This window comes from Helianthus annuus, chromosome 6, assembly GCF_002127325.2.
Source record: "Helianthus annuus cultivar XRQ/B chromosome 6, HanXRQr2.0-SUNRISE, whole genome shotgun sequence".
NCBI lineage: Eukaryota > Viridiplantae > Streptophyta > Magnoliopsida > Asterales > Asteraceae > Helianthus > Helianthus annuus.
Genome location: NC_035438.2, coordinates 129,698,179 through 129,720,886, shown reverse-complemented (window position 1 = coordinate 129,720,886; position 22,708 = coordinate 129,698,179). Strand labels below are relative to the sequence as shown.

General features: G+C 41.8%; 1 protein-coding gene across 1 annotated transcript; it reads right to left on the bottom strand.

Moving 5' to 3' along the window:
- Positions 1–7,567: 7,567 nt before the first annotated feature.
- LOC110939548 (extensin-like) lies at positions 7,568–8,818 on the bottom strand. Its single transcript, XM_022181105.1, has one exon. It carries the CDS (start codon positions 8,816–8,818, stop codon positions 7,568–7,570), a length of 1,251 nt encoding a protein of 416 aa, XP_022036797.1.
- Between the last annotated feature and the right edge of the window lie 13,890 nt (positions 8,819–22,708).

The window sequence follows — 22,708 nt, the reverse complement described above, 5'->3', positions numbered from 1 at the left end:
ACATCAGTAGGTATTAACCTTATGTGTCTAATGTGATTATAGTGCATACTATGCGTTAAAAACGCTTAAAAAGCCGATTTGGAGCCATTTCCGGGTTTTTAAAAGAAAGCTGAGATTTTCATAATTCCAGAAGGCTCAACATATTTTATTTAACAAATAAAATCAGTGGAAAAAGGTTTGGGGTCAAAAGGATTTGTTGAATTCATTTTATGGCCAAAAGGGCAAAATCGGTATTAACCGAATTAAACTTAGAGACCTATGTTATGCTCAGCCAAAAATTAAATAAAAATCATCAATAGTCCCAAAATATTATATAACATCAGTGGTTAAAAAGTTTTATATCAAAAAGTGGGTTTAAATAGGCTATACGCTAATTACGCCATTTACTTAACATAAAGCTTTCAAATTACGATATTGAGCATAACTTTTAATCTAGACCTCAAACTGATATCAAATTTTAAGTGCATGCTTATAAATCAGTAACAAACGTTTCTACTTTTTCACTTTTTCCAAAATCGCGTTTTATAGCAAAAAGGGCATAATAGTCAACTTTTAACATAAATCGGAAACATGCATATGCATCGGATGAATATTGAACCAAGTTGTAAAATCTCAGAGAGTTGCACAAATATAAAAATGGTCCAAAATAAGCTCTAAGGCAGATCTCAAACATGCATGCACGGATCAGAATTGAGAGTCAAAGAAAAAGTCAATTTATGAGACTTTCGGTTCCGATGCGGGTTTAAACTGAAAATTGTCGAGTTGATCATGATGAAACATGTTCTTACATTAATTACAAAGTTATTTTGATGATCAAACAGGTTGCATGTGACCTACATTGCTATTTATGCTAAATTTTGCAAAAACACATTCTGTTGACTTTTTAAGAAAAGCTTTGACTCGACAATCATCATGCTTAGAGTGGGAATCTGAAAATACCCTTTTGATGGTTCGTTACCCACATAAATACCAACTTGTAGGTACTTTCAATTCGAGAAATGACTGAGCCATTTTCGTTTAATCACCAAGTCAAACTAAATTTACGACGGATTGACTTTCGGTTAATAAACTAAGCTAGAACGAATTAGAGAGGGGTATGAACACTTACAATGATCCTAAATAAGCTTAGAGATCACTAGGAAGATGCCTTGTCGTCCAGAAAGCTCCAGGATTTGATCTTGTGAATTTTGAATATGCAAGTCTTGAATGTTCACAACTACAAGACCCCTTTTATGGAACTTTGATCTCATTAAAGGATGCCACAGAAGTCTAGGGGTGTTGTAAGATGGTTACAAGTGCCCCTAAATGCATGTAATACTATTGGTGAGGCTCTGGAGTGGGCAACAGCTGGTTACAACTCGAATTCAGACCTGAAACTGGTAGTTGTGCGTTTTCTGTCGCTGGGCAGGTCACGCGGCCCGCGTAAGGGTCCCCAGGCGGGCCGCCTGGGCCTTCTGATCCACCAAAAACCTTTTTAATGTTTGTGTTTTGGTCCTTGGTCCTTTGTTACGTGGTTTTGGCTATTTATCTTTCACATTAGACCTTCAAATATGATTTTTAAGGACCTTGGGACATTTACAAACATGGTAAAGTCCTTGGTTAACTTTGTGCTCACCCGAAAAGTCACGAAATTTAACGTTGACGCATTTAACCCTTCGTGCACGGTTTTGATCATAACTTTCTCATACGATAACGAAACTTCATGAAATTTTTACCACATATTCTAGTGAGTATATTTTATCATTAAAAAACTTCGGGTTTGCCAAAAGATCACTCAGAGGTATAAATTCAACATGTTGACACGTTTGGCCCCTGTAGTTTGTAATTCCTCACTTTCTGACATTTTTCGCTTTGTATGATCCATGATATATCCGTTTAGGATTATAAACACCATGTAGGGTTATTGTAGAGCCTATCTTTCCATTGTTGACACTTTGGACCCTTATATTTCCATAGTTTCACTGTTTGTCAACTTTAGTCCCTCTAAAGTATGTTTTCACATATCCAAAGCCTATGCCACGTGTCAATGCATTATTGGACGTAAATTTCCGAGGTGTTACATCCTCACCCCCTTAAAAGAAATCTTGACCTCGAGATTTACTGGAACAAATGAGGGTATTTTTCTTTCATCGTGGATTCTACCTCCCATGTGTATTCGGGACCTCTACGGGCATCCCACTTGACCTTAACTATAGGTATATACTTCCTTCGAAGCTGCTTCACCTGTCGATCCTCAATCGACAATGGTTTTTCCACAAACTTCAAGCTTTCATCAATGTGTATATCTGTATGCGGTATGACCAGTGATTCGTCAGCGAAACACTTCTTCAGATTACAGATGTGAAACACATTATGTATACTACTAAGCTCTTCAGGTAAGTTTAGCTTATAGGCAACTGATCCGACGCGTTCGATAACCTCAAAAGGTCCTATGTATCTCGGGCTTAGCTTACCTTTCTTACCAAATCGCATCACCCCCTTCTAGGGTGATACCTTAAACAATACTTTGTCACCTACTTCGAAGTGAAAAGGCTTTCGCTTTGGATCTGCGTAGCTTTTCTGCCTATCTTGGGCAGCTTTCAAACGATCTCGAATCTGGACAATTTTGTCCGTTGTTTCAAAAACCAAATCTGGTCCTGATAACTGAACTTCTCCTACTTCTGCCCAGCAGATGGGCGTTCTGCACTTTCTACCATATAATGCCTCGAAAGGCGCAACCTTAATACTAGTATGGTAGCTATTGTTATAAGAGAACTCTATCAATGGTAGGTGGTTATCCCAACTGCCACCTAAATCAATCACACATGCTCGAAGCATGTCTTCCAATGTTTGGATGGTACGCTCACTTTGTCCGCCTGTCTGCGGATGGTAAGTCGTACTACAGTTTAAGCGCGTTCCCAAAGACTGTTGGAAACTCTTCCAAAAATGAGAGGTGTATCTCGTATCTCGGTCAGAGATAATCGACACTGGTACACCATGTAGAGCTACGATCTTATCCACATACAATTGAGCTAACATGTCAGAGCTGTAAGTTTCCTTAATGGGAAGAAAATGTGCTGACTTGGTTAGCCTATCTACTATAACCCATATAGTATCGTTTCCCTTTCTTGTCTTGGGTAATTTGGTGATGAAATCCATTGTCACCATCTCCCACTTCCACGTGGGGATTTCAGGTTGTTGAAGCAAACCTGACGGCTTCTGGTGCTCAGCTTTGACTTGTGCACAAGTCAGACATTTAGCTACATACGCAGCTATAGACTTTTTCAAACCGATCCACCAGTAGTTTGCCTTTAGATCCTGGTACATCTTATCAGCTCCAGGATGAACGGAATATTTGGAGCTGTGGGCTTCCTGGAGGATAACATCTCGAAGTCCTCCATAAACTGGAACCCATATTCGCCCATTCAGTCTTAGCATTCCATCCTTGTCATAGGATAACTGCTCCTCAGTTACTCCTAGCTTTTCTTTAGGATAGTTAGCTTCCAACACAGCTTCCTTCTGTGCAGCTAACACCCTTTCGTTCAAATTATTCCTTATTTCTATGCGCTTGGCATTGATTCTTATCGGCTTCACTCTTTCTTTTCTGCTTACGGCGTCAGCAACTACATTCGCCTTGCCTGGATGGTATCTTATCTCACAGTCGTAATCATTTAAAGTTTCCATCCATCGTCTTTGTCGCATGTTCAATTCCTTCTGATTGAACAAATGTTGAAGGCTCTTGTGATCCGAATAGATTACACACTTTGTTCCATACAAGTAGTGTCTCCAAAGTTTTAGTGCAAATACAACGGCACCCAGTTCCAAGTCGTGGGTGGTGTAGTTTTTCTCGTGCACCTTTAGTTGTCGTGAAGCGTAGGCAATGACCTTGCCTCTCTGCATGAGTACACAGCCCATGCCAGTGTGTGACGCATCGCAATACACCACGAATTCTTCTATACCATCGGGCAATGTTAACACTGGTGCATTGCTCAACTTCTTCTTCAGAATGTCAAAGGATTCCTGCTGCTTAGGGCCCCAATCAAACTTGATCTTCTTACGCGTCAACGAAGTTAGGGGCGCAGCAATCCTTGAAAAATTTTCGATGAATCTCCTATAGTATCCTGCTAATCCTAGAAAACTGCGAATCTCGGTAGGTGTCTTTGGCTCTTGCCAATTCATAACTGCTTCTACCTTAGCGGGATCTACTTGGATACCACGCTCACTTACCACATGTCCAAGGAATTGGACTTCTCGAAGCCAAAATTCGCACTTTGAAAATTTGGCATAGAGTTTCTCATGATGTAGAAGTTTGAGAATACAACGAAGGTGTTTCTCGTGGTCAGCTTGGTTCTTTGAGTAGATAAGGATGTCGTCAATAAAGACGATGACGAATTTATCCAGATAAGGCTTGCAGACGCGATTCATGAGATCCATGAATGCGGCTGGTGCGTTAGTGAGCCCAAAAGGCATCACTAGGAACTCGTAATGTCCATAACGAGTCCTAAACGCTGTCTTGTGAACATCTTCATCCCTGACCTTCAACTGGTGATAGCCTGACCTCAAGTCGATCTTTGAAAAGTAGCTTGCCCCTTGTAACTGATCGAACAGATCGTCGATCCTAGGCAAAGGATAACTATTCTTGATGGTGACTTTATTAAGCTCGCGGTAATCGATGCACAGACGCATCGATCCATCCTTCTTTTTGACAAACAAAATCGGCGCTCCCCAAGGAGACGAGCTAGGTCTAATAAAACCCTTAGCTAACAGATCATCTAACTGCGTCCTTAACTCCTTCATCTCCGTTGGTGCAAACCTATATGGTGCTCTCGCTACTGGCGCCGCACCCGGATGATGTCAATTCGAAACTCCACTTGCCTATCCGGTGGTAACCCAGGTAGTTCTTCCGGAAACACTTCAGGGTATTCCGAAATGATAGGGATATCTTCAATCTTTGGCTTTGGCTCATCAATAGTAACTTGTGCCATATAAATGACACAACCCTTCTGCAGACATCTGGATGCCTTGAGCATGGACACTTGCTCAGGTAATCCATGCTGGGTATCTCCTTGGATAGTGAGTGACTCACCGGACGGAGTTTTAACTACCACTTGCTTTCTGTTGCACACAATCTGGGCTTGGTTATGTGACAACCAATCCATACCTATCACTATGTCAAAACCGGCTAGCTTAAAGGGAAGTAAGGATAATGGAAAAGAGTGATTCCTAATGGATATAGCACATCCATCTAAAACAGTTGAGGCGGTTTCTATGGTTCCATCAGCTAATTCCACCTCATACTTCACACTTAAGGCTTTTACAGGTAATTTCAACAATTCACAGAACTTATTATCTACAAAAGACTTATCTGCTCCTGAGTCAAACAATACTCTAGCAAAAATATCGTTTACAAGAAAGGTACCTGTAATCACGTTGTCATCTTGAACAGCTTCCTTAGCGTCCATCTTGAAGACCCTTGCGTTGGTCTTTTTCCCTTCTTCGGTTTTCTTGGTGTTCTTTGGGCAATTAGACTTAATGTGCTCCTTCTCATTGCAACCATAACATGTTGCATCCTTCAGCTTCTTACATTCCAAGGTCTTATGATCTGTGGATCTGCAGATTCCACAGGGTCTCGTGTGAGACTGGGATTTCGACTCAAATCGACACTTCCCAAAATGGTTCTTCTTGCAAGTTTTACATTTAGGCTTATCCCCCGATTGTTGCCTATCCTTTTTAGATCCCGACCCTTTCTTGTGGTCGTCATTTCCTCGGTGTCTCTTCTCTGATCTTCGTGAGGTATCGTCCTCACGCTTTCTCTTACTTTCTTCTGAGTTCCTAAGAGCTCTCAACCTGACTACGTCCTGGGTGAGAGAGAGGGATAGATCAGCTACTGATCTGAAAGTTGTAGGCCTCGATGCCTTAACACTTGCTTTAATCTCAGGGGCCAAACCCCTAATGAAACGGGCAATCCTTCTCGGCTCTGGGGTTACCAAGTATGGAACCAATCGAGATAGAGTATTGAAAGTGGTGAGGTGTGCCTGGCAGTCTAGATTTTTCATCACCAAAGATACGAAGTCTGACTCGATCCTTTCAACTTCATGTTGTGGGCAAAAATTCTCTTTAATAAGGGCTACGAACTGATCCCATGACATACTGTAAAGTGTGGCCTTTCCGGCAGCTTGTAAGAGAGATTTCCACCACGCTAGTGCGTCCCCTTTGAACGATTGGGATACGTACTTCACTACATCCCGATCAGCACATCCGCTGATATCTACTACCGTATCCATTTCGTCCAACCAGGTCATGCAGTCTACTGCTCCCTTCTCCCCAGTAAAGTCCCGGGGTTTACATGAGACGAAGTATTTGTATGTACATGACTTATCACGTGGTTCTGGCTTATGCTCGACCTTCTTTGACGGGATACTGTTTTGGTTGGATGAATGTCGCTCATCATCCTTCTTGAGCTCATCTTTCTTAGATACATCTTTCTTAGAGGGCGGTTTGCTATGAGCCTCCGAATGAGCCTTGGTCTTGGAATGTGGCGCGGACCGGGTCCTACTTCGGGTCCTATTTGATTCACTATATTGCCTTTCAATGGCTTTGGTAACAGCATTCTCCACTAATGCTTGCAGCTCCGCACCAGTTATATGTATTTTAGTGTTATCTGGGCCCTCCTCTGGATGACTGTTTATTTCCTCAGACTTAGCCATGTAGCTTTAGGTGCTACATAAAAGTAAGGACAAGGTCTATTTAGAAGCCTAAACAGTATTATCGTTCTTGACGATTTATTAACCATGGGAAATAAGAGCCATATTAGTTAATTTGTTAATTAGTTTCATTCAGGACTTTTTATTAGCTACTTTACCCTAGAATGAAATATATATATTGGCACAATAGGCCTAGTCACTTGGACAAATTTCTAAATTTGAATTTAGATTCTATAGGATTTAAAATTTGAATAATTAAAACAATCAATCCTTTTCTTGGCAGGGGGTTTATAAATCACGGCTGCCTTTTTGTTTTATGTGACATTAGTTATAACCCGTAGGCATTATGTCACAATCAGATATACATATAAAATATAAATTTGGATAATTTATTAAAAGGGTGACATGTGTGATTTTACGGATCACACTAGCCAAGAATGCTAACATGTTTACAGATGTTAACAGAGATTTGAATCTTTTTAAACAGGTCCTACCATATTGGCCAGGTCTTTAATATGACATTCAAGCTAGGTTTTACCTTTTTAAGATTCTTATTATTAAAATGGTAAATTAAAATAATAATTGCTATTTTTCATTTATTCGTATATTATATTCATGCATATAATTTAAAAATGAAAAAAACTTAAATTAACCATTTCAAATAAAGTTAACTAACACGAGTTTGCCCTAAACGGGACTTTTACTCAATAACATACCCACGCAGGGGCTAAACTAACAAACAAACCCACGCAGGGGTCAAACAGAAACAAACAAACCCACGCAGGGGTAGAACAGAAAGGAATAAAATATGCCCACGCAGGGGCAGAGTACAGAAATAAATGTCCTCGCAAGGACATGATTAAATAAACTAGCAAACAAAGGATTTAGTAGTCCTTCTTGCTTTTTCCCTTGATTAAATCCACCATCTTCTTAAACATCCCACGATTGTGCCGACGATCTTCCCGTAATTCATGCCGCATCTCTCGTCGCACATCATTTATCCCTTGAAGGATTTCTTGAACTTGTGGCGGCGACATCATCGGTGCCGGCGGTGGTAGCGGATAATGCGGTGGTTGAGGAGGCTGCGGCTGCTGATATCCATATGATGGGTATCCATAGGTCGATTGTCCCGTAGCCCAGGGACCTCCAAAAGTACCTTTCGGATGTAGAGAGTTGTAGTTCGCAGCTACCCAGTAGGGATCCTCTGTAAAGTTATAACCTGGGGGAAACGTCTGCTCGAAGGGATTGTATGCGGGGATTGGGTTTCCGAAATCCTGTGGTGGTGGTGGCGCGATTGGTGCAGAAGTTACTTCTGAGACGGGATGTGAAGATTCTCCCATCTCGGGTTCTTCGTGAAGTGGCGAGTGGCTGCTACCTGAATGTGGAGGGGTGCCGATGCGTATTCCCCCTCGTGCGGAAATTCGTGCGTTCGTTCGTCTTCGCCTCGGAGGCGGAGGAGGCAAAACCGGAGGTGGTGGCGGCGGTGGAGTGACCGCGACAAGTCGGGAATCCTCAGAAGGATTCTGCTGCTGCTGTGGCTGCTGTTGCTGGGGGTACAAGGGAGAGCTGTGTTGTGGCTGGTGCAGAGGAGAGTTATGGTAACTAGGGGTAAATACCCAGTCATGCTGCCTGAATCTCTCATCAAAGCTGCCGGGACCATTGTATGGTGATCCCACAAAAGGTGACCCATCAGAAATCTCGATAGGGTGGTTCGGAGTTCCAGATGGTGGCATTGAGGGATCGGTATCTTCATCGACATCCATCGCATTGTCACCAGGAAAATGGTCTTCTGGTCCGAGTGGGTTAAAACCCATAGGCACATCAAGGTAGTCAACAGGGTTGTACAGGCCTTGGAAAACAGGTGATGGTTGGTCAAAGGGTGATTGGTGTCCTTGGAGAGGAATATAGGACTGGTGAGAGTTGTGGGGCTCATTTTTTGATTGAGGCCCAAAGGAGTATGGAATAGAAGGTGAGGTACTCAGTGAAATCAAGTGCCTTGCGGGTTCAGTAAAAGACCTCCACAGATTTTGAGCATCGGTGTTATGGGAGCCTGAAGGTGTTCGCCTGTGCGAAGGTCCGGCTTCATGGACGTTTGGGGCTGCATATGCTCCTTGTCCCCTTCCTCTTCCTCTCATACGTGGCGGCATTTTGGTGAACCTGTCAAAAATCAAACAAGTGACACAACAAAATATATATGAGACAAAGTTAGAAAATAAAACAAATTTTGGATATTTCCTAAGTTCTTTGTCTAGACTCGAGAATCGAGGAATGTGCAATTGTGTAACTGAGATTAAACACAAAAGGCCAGTGTTTAATTCACTCAGAGTTGGCTCTGATACCAACCTGTCACACCCCTAATTTCCACGTGTCACCGGTGGGCCCGGTGGGGAGTATAGTGACGTAGTTGGCATCATCATAGACAAACAACACAATATATAAATGCACAGCGGAAGCAAAGATAGATTCATTTCAACTTTAATAGAATGTAATATCAAATATCACTAATAGTTGAAACGGATCCACAGGCGGATCAAAATAAAAATAAGATATTGTTCAACAGATTTATTGTCATCCAAGCTTGCGAGACTTATTGTGGACGCTCTAGAAGACAGCCAGCCTATTACGAGTAGTACCTGCACTTAACCTTTTGGGAAAATACGTCAGTTTACACTGGTAAATACAATTTAACTGACTCATTTTGAAAAGGTTGAAAATTGATTTGAATGCTCAAGGCACAAAACATTTTTATAACTTGGGATAATTATTTATTATAATCTTGTGAACGAATTACATGTTACTTGTGCGTTCAGTAGCCCGGATCTTGTCCGGGTTAAAGATCAATAGACACACCACAATAATGAGTTATACACTGACAGGTGTACGCCTACACCTCGTGCTCTGGTCGTGGCCATCTCGTAAGATGATGCCAAGGATATCCGGGACATGGTCATTAATCCCCCAAAGGCTTAAAGTAAACAAGACTGTTTAAACGAGCCGATCAAATTATCCAATTAACCACCCAAGGATGTAAGATTTGATGCTCGATCAAGCGGTATTCTATATACCGTAACCCAAGCCCGTATAGGGAAAATAAGTTAAAAGTATTTACCTTGGTAAGTATAAATCACAACTAGCAAGTGAAGGTAGCTTTTACTGGTTCTTCTATTCTGGAACAAAGGTTTATAATAACCTATTAGATTCCTAACGGATCTTTATTTAAGCCTAAGCTTAGACCGGTTAGTTTTAAGGACGATACAGTTCAAACGCACGATTAAGCGAAGACCGGGTAGAACGTGATTTAGACCCGACAAGTTTGAATACTTGTATAATATGGGTATGCTAAATACATTCTGGATTTTGAGACAAAAATGATAATGTTTGACCCGTTTCGGTCAATTTATGCAAACTAGTTACATAAACCGAACCGAACGCTAAAAGAGCGTTACGGGTAACCATAAGAGTCATATGCAAGTTCCCTGAGATAATATGCTCTAAATATGTCATAATATCAGTAAGTTATGTTCTATTATGCCCCGAATGAATTTAAACTCAACTTATGCCTTATAAGGGCATTTTGGTCATTTAAAAGATTATAAAAGAGTTAAATTTGTAATCTGAGTTGTAGGTCTGATTCATACAGTAAAAATACTTAATTTAACATATTATAACAGTAGGGTATGACCCATATGTGAAACTTATCATTTAAAATCAAACTATGCACCTTAGGGGTATTTTGGTAATTTCACAAGGGCTAAAAGTGTCAAAACTGGAAACCTGAGTTCAAAAACTTATGCTTACTGTTATTATATAAAAATATACTAAAAACATCAGTAGGTATTAACCTTATGTGTCTAATGTGATTATAGTGCATACTATGCGTTAAAAACGCTTAAAAAGCCGATTTGGAGCCATTTCCGGGTTTTTAAAAGAAATTTAAGATTTTTATAATTCCAGAAGGCTCAACATATTTTATGTGACACCCCAGGAAAACCAGTGAACGATACAACTTACCTAGCTTCCTCAGTGAGTGCGTACCAAATTTCGGGACGAAATTTCTTTCAAGTTGGGGATAATGTGACAACTCGAGTTTCTAAGAATTCCATCTTCGCATTAATTGCGCGTCAATTGTTTAGATTGTCTGTTACACGACTTGTTTGTTTCACAACCGGACGCGTTGTAATATGTTAGATCGTATTGTAGTTGGTATGTTATACTTGATGGGTATTAACTGTGTTTTAATTATATATATACTTGATGTGCATTATTTGTATATGTTTAAGATATGGTGGTGATATTTTATGCTTTTTAAACAATGGAACTTTGGCCAATACTCTAACCCATCCGAAAACATTATGGCCGAAAACACCCTATGTGTCTTCGTCCACCATATTGCCAACGAAAACATGGAATGGGCTTTGGCCCAGCATCGATTTAATATTGGAACCGACCCAAACTCAATGAAACTTGGCCCAAAACCCCCTCTTTCTATGTATACGTGAATACATAGACATATTGCAACCCTTGTCAGTTTGCAAACCCTAAAAACTTAATTCCCCTCACTTGATGTGCGACGGCAGTGGACACCCCCCCCTTCGAGGCATCATCCAATTAGATCGAGCTCATTGGTTAGTAATTATCATATTTGTTATTTCGTAATGATGATCTTGTTTATGTGTGACTGTGATCGACAAAAGTGTAGGTGTATGTTTTTGGAATTGGATTGAGTTTGCGGTTTGTAGTTGTTTTCATAGTACCCTGCTATTCGATCTTGTTATGCGTACAAAGTGCCTACATGTGTATTGTAATAATTGTGCAATCAGAACAATAATTCATCTATGTCATGCATGTGCTTTGATGAAATATGAGGTCCAATAGTGTTAGGATTAGTGATGCAATTGTCAGATAGTGCATGTGGTTACTTGTTCCTATTCGGCTAGTGTATTAACATTTAGAATTGTATGATTAAATTGGAGTCTCATGTCAAAGTATGGTGATGTGGCTGTTTTGTAATTGGTGGGGTGGGCGGCCAAGTTAAGGCCATTGGCTTTGTAATCGGTCCAATCATTAAACGGTCAAAACATAGTAATTGGCTGAATGTTTTATCAAGTTGTTGTCGGCCATTGTTGTTGACTTCGATGATGATCATGTTTGGTTGTTTATAATTATGATGCCAGATGCTCATTTAGGGTTGTGTGGTAACTGCCTTTTTGCATGAAAACTGATTGTAACCGAAAGATACTTGCCACTCGAAAGATAGTTGTTGTTACTTGCTACTCGAAAGATAGTTGTTGGGACCGAAGGATAGCTTTGACCGAAAGATGTTAGTTATACGAAACATAGTTGTGAACCGAAAGATAACTGGTTGACGAAAGATAACACATGAACCGAAAGGTAGATGTGCGTCGAAAGATAAGGGTGGATTCGAAAGATATTGTAGGTTATGAACATGCTTTGAATAATGGAACATATGTTTGATTTATTTGGCATGCCATGCTTGGTGATGAGTGTTAATAATTGTATTCATGCACGCTGATGATTTAATGTGAAATAATACGTGTTGTGCCGATATGCAAACTGACTGTTATGTGAACATTAAATTGCATGCGTGTCATTGCGAACATGAACTGATTTGTTATACGTGCATACATTAGGACGTGATTAATTACTTGTGAGTGCATAACCTAGCATACCGAGCAAACCAAGGTGAGTTCACACTCCTACTAAGGCATGGGATTCCCGGGTCGTGGGAATGGGTTAAAGGTTTCAATTGACTTATAACGTACAAACGCTTTTCCTAGACTATCACCTATCATGGTCCTCGGATGTCAGGACGGTTCCGTAGGTTGGGATAACACCTACGTGGTTCCGTAGGTTGGGATAACACCTACGTGGTTCCGTAGGTTGGATAACACCTACGTGGTCATATGCCATTACTGCCTCGGATGTCAGGCACGCACGTAAAACCTACGTGTACGCATTACTTACTTCTTCCGTAGGTCGGGATAACGCCTACGTGGTCATATACTAATTACTATCCTCGATACAAAGGATACGTGCGTAAAACCTACGCACACCTCATACGCGCTACTGTTCTCGGACGAAGAACAGGGATAATACGAATAGTCTAGTGGTCACATAACATGGGAAGCCCCCACCTGTATAACTTACTATTGGCCCAGTAGAGCCACCCGTTACTTACTGTTACGCATTTACTTACTGTGAACTCGCTCAACTAGTTTGTTGATCATTCTTTTACATGCCTTGCAGATCGTTAGGTACTTGGAGCTTGCACTAGAGAAGCGGGTCGTTGTGGGCAAGGATCGTGGTTTCTATGTTGAACTATTATGACATTTAAAACTATTAACTATTGATGGTTTATTTACTATGCTTCCGCTACACTTTGAAACTATGATTATGTTTTGAACACCTATCGTATTGAATGGATGGTTTACATTTATTTTACTTAATATTAATTACATGTTCAATATGATTGGTGGCTTGATCCTGGTCAGTCACGCTCCCAAGCGGTGATACTCCGCGTGTGGATTTTGGGGGTGTGACAGATTGGTATCAGAGCCATAGGTTATAGAGAACTTGGTTTTAATATGGAAAAACGTTTTTATTAAAACCAGACTATAACCAGAACAGTGCTCTCAACGATCCACAACGACGCTTCGCTCCACGTGCAAGGCTCAACTTCCTAGGTAATAAGGTTTATGTTTATTGCCTACATGCTAGAATTTGCATAGAACTTTGCTCGTAGTATGCTTACATTACTTTGCTCACAACTTGTTACTGCATGAGAATACTTATGTGCCTACACTTTTCTGTCACCGCACTACTCGCGAACAATGCACACTTATGCTACATTTACTACTCGATCATGTTTAGATGTGTTAACATGACTCAAGCCCAGTTGACGGCTCTCATTAACGGACAAGTTGCTGCGGCACTTGCAGCCGCACAAGCAGGAGGTATAACCTGCTATTCCAGACCTATCCAAGGATGTTAGATCCTACACTCGTGACCCAACTCTCGCGCTTAACCTTGACCTATCTTTCTCGCGCAACGGGTCAGAACGCATAGCAACCTGTCTGCACATTCAAGAACTTCATGGACTGTCGTCCAAGCACATTCAGTGGCACAGAAAGAGCAGTTGGACTACTCCATTGGTTTGGGAAGCTCGAGTCGGTATTCGAGATGTTTGAATGCCTTGAGGCTCGCAGGGTCAAGTACGCCACCGGTACTTTGGAAGAAATCGCGCTAACCTGGTGGAACGCGCAAGTACGGATACTAGGGTTGGCAGCTGCTAACGCCACCCTTGGAACGAATTCAAAGAACGCATTAAAAGGGAATACTGCACGCGTGATGACATCCACAAGTTGGAAGTGGAGCTTTACCATTTGAAAATGACAGGGTCAGGAAATTGATGCTTATACGAAACGGTCGAACGAACTGGCCATCTTGTGTCCAACCATGGTGGACCCTCCAAGCAAGTGTATCGAATTGTACCTCAAGGGTCTAGCCTCAGAGATTCCGAGCCATGCTACATTGGTTAACCTCGACAATATCCAAGACATTCAGCGTCTTGCTCATCGCCTCACGGGTCAGGCAGTGGAACAGAACAGGCTGCCAAGTTGTATCAGCGCTATTACTACCGCTACCTCTTCTGCTACTCCCGCTACCCCTAGTGACAACAAGCGGAAATGGGATGGGTTTTCCAGCAAGGGTTCAGCTACCGTTCGGTCTCAAGCACAGCAGCAGCGCATGAATAGTGATCACCAGAGCCGAGTCAGCCAACCTCTGGTGGTCAGGGGCAGGGTGGATATCGGGGAATTCACCCAATGTGAAACTAATACAACAGACACCACGGTGGTTAGTGCAACGAGGGACGTTGCCAGAGGTGTCTCAAGATGGGCCATGAAGCTAAGGATATAGGACCCCACGTCCTGCAAACCAGAATCTCCAGCAACAACAGCAAGCAGAAATCCTATGCAAGGAAAAGATTATTCGTATTCCTCGCTCCAGTCAAGAACCTCTCGAAGTTCAAGGCGACAAGAGTGGTGCTGTGGTTGGCATCATATCTTTCTTGAAGGCGCAGAAATGTTTACGTAAGGGACATACCGCCATTTTGGCTCTCGTTACTGATGCATCAGCAAAGGAAAGGAAGCTGGAGGATATCCCAGTTATACGCGACTTTCCTCAGGTGTTTCCTACAGATTTACCTGGTCTACCGCCTCATCGTCAGGTCGTATTTCAAATCGAGCTCGCTCCAGGAGCAGCACCCATAGCTCGAGTACCGTATCGCTTAGCTCCACCAGAATCGGAAGAACTACCGACGCAGCTACCAGGAATCTTGGATAAGGGATTTATCCGACCTATCTCTTCGCCTTGGGAGCTACAAGAACTATTAGATACCAATTATCGGTGAAAAAGAAGGATGGCACCTTCAGGATGTGAAATTGATTACCGTGAACTGAACAAGATCACAGTGAAGAACCGTTATCCTCTTCCACGCATTGATGACTTATTCGCCCAGTTGTAAGGGTCGAGTTACTACTCCAAGGTTGATCTACAGGCTGATTATCATCAGCTGAGAGTCCGGGATGAGGACGTCTCCAAGACAGCTTTCAGAGCTCGCCTGCAGTTTTTCATGGATCCTTATGAACAGGGTGTGCAAACCCTACCTTGAGAAGTTCGTCATTGCCTTCATCGACGCCATTCTGATCTACTCCAAGAGTCAGGAGGAACACGAGCAGCACTTACGTCTTATCTTGGAACTTCTTCGAAAGGAGCAACTGTACGCAAAGTTTTCAAAATGCGACTTCTGGCTTCGTGAAGTCCACTTCTTAGGCCATGTGGTGAACAAGGATGGGATTCATGTCGATCCATCCAAGGTTGATTCGATCAGAAACTGGCCAGCACCACGTACACCGACAGAAATACGCCAATTCTTGGGTTTGGCGGGTTACTACAGGCGATTTATTAAAGACTTCTCAAAGATCGCGCAACCACTTACTATGCTAACACAGAAAGGTGTCGTTTACAGATGGGGTAATACGCAAGAGACCGCTTTTCAGTACTTAAAGGATAGGCTTTGCAGCGCACCTGTTCTCTCATTGCCAGAGGGCACGGATGACTTCGTGGTTTATTGTGACGCATCGATACAGGGGCTTGGTTGTGTATTGATGCAGCGGGATAAAGTTATTGCCTACGCTTCACGGCAACTCAAGGTTCATGAACGGAACTACACGACACACGATTTAGAGCTGGGAGCTGTTGTTTTCGCGCTTAAGATATGGCGACACTACCTGTACGGTACCAGGTGCACGATTTACACCGATCACAGGAGTCTCGAGCATATTCTTAAGCAAAAGGATTTGAATATGCGTCAACGGAGATGGGTTGAACTTCTAAACGACTATGAATGCGCCATCAAGTATCATCCAGGCAAGGCCAATGTTGTGGCTGATACTCTCAGTCGGAAAGACACTCTACCTAAGCGCGTGCGAGCGCTACAGCTTACTATTCAGTCCAGTCTTCCTGCACAGATACGAGCTGCTCAGTTAGAAGCACTGAAACCCGAAAACGTCAAAGCTGAAGCCTTACGCGGCTCAAGGCAACGCATGGAACAAAAGGAAGACGGCGCCTACTATGTAACGGGGCGTATTTGGGTCCCACTTTATGGCGGTTTACGCGAACTTGTAATGGATGAAGCTCACAAGTCTCGCTATTCGGTACATCCAGGGTCGGATAAAATGTACCACGACATCAGCACTACTTATTGGTGGCCTAGTATGAAGGCTCACATCGCTACGTACGTTGGAAAATGCTTAACTTGTGCGAGAGTCAAGGTTGAATATCAGAAACCAGCAGGCCTACTTCAACAGCCCAAGATACCTCAATGGAAATGGGAAGAAATTTCCATGGATTTTGTTACAGGCCTACCTAGATCCCAGCGTGGGAATGACACTATTTGGGTGATCGTGGATCGACTCACAAAGTCTGCTCACTTCTTGGCTATCAAAGAAACGGATAAGTTTTCTACTCTCGCAGACGTCTATCTTAAAGAAGTTGTTTCGAGGCACGGAGTGCCCACCTCTATTATCTCGGATCGGGATGCACGATTCACGTCAGAGTTATGGCGAGCGATGCACAAAGCGTTTGGCTCTCGTTTAGATATGAGCACAGCATATCACCCTCAGACGGATGGGCAGTCTGAGCGCACGATTCAAACTCTAGAAGACATGCTTCGAGCGTGTGTTATCGATTTCGGCAACGGCTGGGAAAAGCACCTCCCTTTAGTGGAGTTTTCATACAATAACAGTTACCATACCAGCATTCAAGCCGCTCCATTCGAGGCATTGTACGGACGTAAATGCCGGTCACCTCTCTGTTGGGCAGAGGTGGGGGATAGTCAGATTACGGGTCCAGAGATTGTAGTGGACGCCACAGAAAAGATTGCACAGATACGACAACGCATGGCGGCAGCTCGCGACCGTCAGAAAGCCTACGCGGATAAGCGTAAGAGACCATTGGAATTTCAGGTCGGGGACCGGGTTTTATTGAAAGTCTCACCCTGGAAGGGTGTGGTTCGATTTGGTAAACGAGGCAAACTTAATCCGCGGTACGTTGGACCGTTCGAAGTCACTGAAAGAATAGGCCCAGTAGCCTACAGATTGAATCTACCAGCTGAACTCGGTGCAGTTCACAATGTGTTTCACGTGTCGAATCTGAAGAAGTGCCTGTCAGATGAGACCCTTATAGTTCCTTTTAAGGAACTCACTATCGACGAGCGGTTGCAGTTCGTCGAGGAACCAGTTGAAATCACGGACCGGGATGTTAAGGTCCTCAAACACAAGAGAATCCCTCTTGTTCGAGTTCGTTGGAACTCCCAGCGTGGTCCAGAGTATACCTGGGAACGCGAAGATCAAATGAAAGAAAAGTACCCCCAGTTATTCGAAACCAATACATCCACTACTGAGGCTGAAGCTACTACTACTGAATTTCGGGACGAAATTCCAAATCAACGGGGGGATGATGTGACACCCCAGGAAAACCAGTGAACGATACAACTTACCTAGCTTCCTCAGTGAGTGCGTACCAAATTTCGGGACGAAATTTCTTTCAAGTTGGGGATAATGTGACAACTCGAGTTTCTAAGAATTCCATCTTCGCATTAATTGCGCGTCAATTGTTTAGATTGTCTGTTACACGACTTGTTTGTTTCACAACCGGACGCGTTGTAATATGTTAGATCGTATTGTAGTTGGTATGTTATACTTGATGGGTATTAACTGTGTTTTAATTATATATATACTTGATGTGCATTATTTGTATATGTTTAAGATATGGTGGTGATATTTTATGCTTTTTAAACAATGGAACTTTGGCCAATACTCTAACCCATCCGAAAACATTATGGCCGAAAACACCCTATGTGTCTTCGTCCACCATATTGCCAACGAAAACATGGAATGGGCTTTGGCCCAGCATCGATTTAATATTGGAACCGACCCAAACTCAATGAAACTTGGCCCAAAACCCCCTCTTTCTATGTATACGTGAATACATAGACATATTGCAACCCTTGTCAGTTTGCAAACCCTAAAAACTTAATTCCCCTCACTTGATGTGCGACGGCAGTGGACACCCCCCCCCCTTCGAGGCATCATCCAATTAGATCGAGCTCATTGGTTAGTAATTATCATATTTGTTATTTCGTAATGATGATCTTGTTTATGTGTGACTGTGATCGACAAAAGTGTAGGTGTATGTTTTTGGAATTGGATTGAGTTTGCGGTTTGTAGTTGTTTTCATAGTACCCTGCTATTCGATCTTGTTATGCGTACAAAGTGCCTACATGTGTATTGTAATAATTGTGCAATCAGAACAATAATTCATCTATGTCATGCATGTGCTTTGATGAAATATGAGGTCCAATAGTGTTAGGATTAGTGATGCAATTGTCAGATAGTGCATGTGGTTACTTGTTCCTATTCGGCTAGTGTATTAACATTTAGAATTGTATGATTAAATTGGAGTCTCATGTCAAAGTATGGTGATGTGGCTGTTTTGTAATTGGTGGGGTGGGCGGCCAAGTTAAGGCCATTGGCTTTGTAATCGGTCCAATCATTAAACGGTCAAAACATAGTAATTGGCTGAATGTTTTATCAAGTTGTTGTCGGCCATTGTTGTTGACTTCGATGATGATCATGTTTGGTTGTTTATAATTATGATGCCAGATGCTCATTTAGGGTTGTGTGGTAACTGCCTTTTTGCATGAAAACTGATTGTAACCGAAAGATACTTGCCACTCGAAAGATAGTTGTTGTTACTTGCTACTCGAAAGATAGTTGTTGGGACCGAAGGATAGCTTTGACCGAAAGATGTTAGTTATACGAAACATAGTTGTGAACCGAAAGATAACTGGTTGACGAAAGATAACACATGAACCGAAAGGTAGATGTGCGTCGAAAGATAAGGGTGGATTCGAAAGATATTGTAGGTTATGAACATGCTTTGAATAATGGAACATATGTTTGATTTATTTGGCATGCCATGCTTGGTGATGAGTGTTAATAATTGTATTCATGCACGCTGATGATTTAATGTGAAATAATACGTGTTGTGCCGATATGCAAACTGACTGTTATGTGAACATTAAATTGCATGCGTGTCATTGCGAACATGAACTGATTTGTTATACGTGCATACATTAGGACGTGATTAATTACTTGTGAGTGCATAACCTAGCATACCGAGCAAACCAAGGTGAGTTCACACTCCTACTAAGGCATGGGATTCCCGGGTCGTGGGAATGGGTTAAAGGTTTCAATTGACTTATAACGTACAAACGCTTTTCCTAGACTATCACCTATCATGGTCCTCGGATGTCAGGACGGTTCCGTAGGTTGGGATAACACCTACGTGGTTCCGTAGGTTGGGATAACACCTACGTGGTTCCGTAGGTTGGATAACACCTACGTGGTCATATGCCATTACTGCCTCGGATGTCAGGCACGCACGTAAAACCTACGTGTACGCATTACTTACTTCTTCCGTAGGTCGGGATAACGCCTACGTGGTCATATACTAATTACTATCCTCGATACAAAGGATACGTGCGTAAAACCTACGCACACCTCATACGCGCTACTGTTCTCGGACGAAGAACAGGGATAATACGAATAGTCTAGTGGTCACATAACATGGGAAGCCCCCACCTGTATAACTTACTATTGGCCCAGTAGAGCCACCCGTTACTTACTGTTACGCATTTACTTACTGTGAACTCGCTCAACTAGTTTGTTGATCATTCTTTTACATGCCTTGCAGATCGTTAGGTACTTGGAGCTTGCACTAGAGAAGCGGGTCGTTGTGGGCAAGGATCGTGGTTTCTATGTTGAACTATTATGACATTTAAAACTATTAACTATTGATGGTTTATTTACTATGCTTCCGCTACACTTTGAAACTATGATTATGTTTTGAACACCTATCGTATTGAATGGATGGTTTACATTTATTTTACTTAATATTAATTACATGTTCAATATGATTGGTGGCTTGATCCTGGTCAGTCACGCTCCCAAGCGGTGATACTCCGCGTGTGGATTTTGGGGGTGTGACATTTTATTTAACAAATAAAGTTAGTGGAAAAAGGTTTGGGGTCAAAAGGATTTGTAGAATTCATTTTATGGCCAAAAGGGCAAAATCGGTATTAACCGAATTAAACTTAGAGACCTATGTTATGCTCAGCCAAAAATTAAATAAAAATCATCAATAGTCCCAAAATATTATATAACATCAGTGGTTAAAAAGTTTTATATCAAAAAGTGGGTTTAAATAGGCTATACGCTAATTACGCCGTTTACTTAACATAAAGCTTTCAAATTACGATATTGAGCATAACTTTTAATCTAGACCTCAAACTGATATCAAATTTTAAGTGCATGCTTATAAATCAGTAACAAACGTTTCTACTTTTTCACTTTTTCCAAAATCGCGTTTTATAGCAAAAAGGGCATAATAGTCAACTTTTAACATAAATCGGAAACATGCATATGCATCAGATGAATATTGAACCAAGTTGTAAAATCTCAGAGAGTTGCACAAATATAAAAATGGTCCAAAATAAGCTCTAAGGCAGATCTCAAACATGCATGCACGGATCAGAATTGAGAGTCAAAGAAAAAGTCAATTTATGAGACTTTCGGTTCCGATACGGGTTTAAACTGAAAATTGTCGAGTTGATCATGATGAAACATGTTATTACATTAATTACAAAGTTATTTTGATGATCAAACAGGTTGCATGTGACCTACATTGCTATTTATGCTAAATTTTGCAAAAACACATTTTGTTGACTTTTTAAGAAAAGCTTTGACTCGACAATCATCATGCTTAGAGTGGGAATCTGAAAATACCCTTTTGATGGTTCGTTACCCACATAAATACCAACTTGTAGGTACTTTCAATTCGAGAAATGACTGAGCCATTTTCGTTAATCACCAAGTCAAACTAAATTTACGACGGATTGACTTTCGATTAATAAACTAAGCTAGAACGAATTAGAGAGGGGTATGAACACTTACAATGATCCTAAATAAGCTTAGAGATCACTAGGAAGATGCCTTGTCGTCCAGAAAGCTCCAGGAGTTGATCTTTTGAATTTTGAATATGCAAGTCTTGAATGTTCACAACTACAAGACCCCTTTTATGGAACTTTGATCTCATTAAAGGATGCCACAGAAGTCTAGGGGTGTTGTAAGATGGTTACAAGTGCCCCTAAATGCATGTAATACTATTGGTGAGGCTCTGGAGTGGGCAACAGCTGGTTACAACTCGAATTCAGACCTGAAACTGGTAGTTGTGCGTTTTCTGTCGCTGGGCAGGTCACGCGGCCCGCGTAAGGGTCCCCAGGCGGGCCGCCTGGGCCTTCTGATCCACCAAAAACCTTTTTAAGGTTTGCGTTTTGGTCCTTGGTCCTTTGTTACGTGGTTTTGGCTATTTATCTTGCACATTAGACCTTCAAATATGATTTTTAAGGACCTTGGGACATTTACAAACATGGTAAAGTCCTTGGTTAACTTTGTGCTCACCCGAAAAGTCACGAAATTTAACGTTGACGCATTTAACCCTTCGTGCACGGTTTTGATCATAACTTTCTCATACGATAACGAAACTTCATGAAATTTTTACCACATATTCTAGTGAGTATATTTTATCATTACAAAACTTCGGGTTTGCCAAAAGATCACTCAGAGGTATAAATTCAACATGTTGACACGTTTGGCCCCTGTAGTTTGTAATTCCTCACTTTCTTACATTTTTCGCTTTGTATGATCCATGATATATCCGTTTAGGATTATAAACACCATGTAGGGTTATTGTGGAGCCTATCTTTCCATTGTTGACACTTTGGACCCTTATATTTCCATAGTTTCACTGTTTGTCAACTTTAGTCCCTCTAAAGTATGTTTTCACATATCCAAAGCCTATGCCACGTGTCAATGCATTATTGGACGTAAATTTCCGAGGTGTTACATTTGCTCGCAGTATGCTTAGATTACATTGCTCACTATTTGTTATTGCTTGAGAACACTTGCGTGCTTACACTCTTCTGTCATCGCACTATTCGCGAACCTTTCTCACTTATGTTGCCTTTGATGTGAAGATCAATGGCCGGACGTATTAACTTGACTCAAGCCCAGTTGACGGCTCTTATCAACGAACAAGTAGCTGCGGCACTTGCAGCTGCACAAGCAGGTAGTATACCCTGTGGATGTGATTCACACTAGGATCTTTAGATCCTACATTAACTCTTGTGTTTAACTTTGTCCTATTCGTACACAATAGGTCAACACGCCCCACAACCTGTCTGCACATTCAAGAACTTCATGGACTGTCGTCCAGGCACATTCAGTGGCACGGAAGGAGCAGTGGGACTACTCCATTGGTTTGAAAAGCTCGAGTCAGTATTCGAGATGTGTGAATGCCCTGAGGCTCGCAGGGTCAAGTAC

What these genes read in the sequence shown, in the direction of transcription:
- LOC110939548 (XM_022181105.1), bottom strand. Translation starts at nt 8,818, where the DNA reads ATGAGAGGAAGAGGAAGGGGACAAGGAGCATATGCAGCCCCAAACGTC.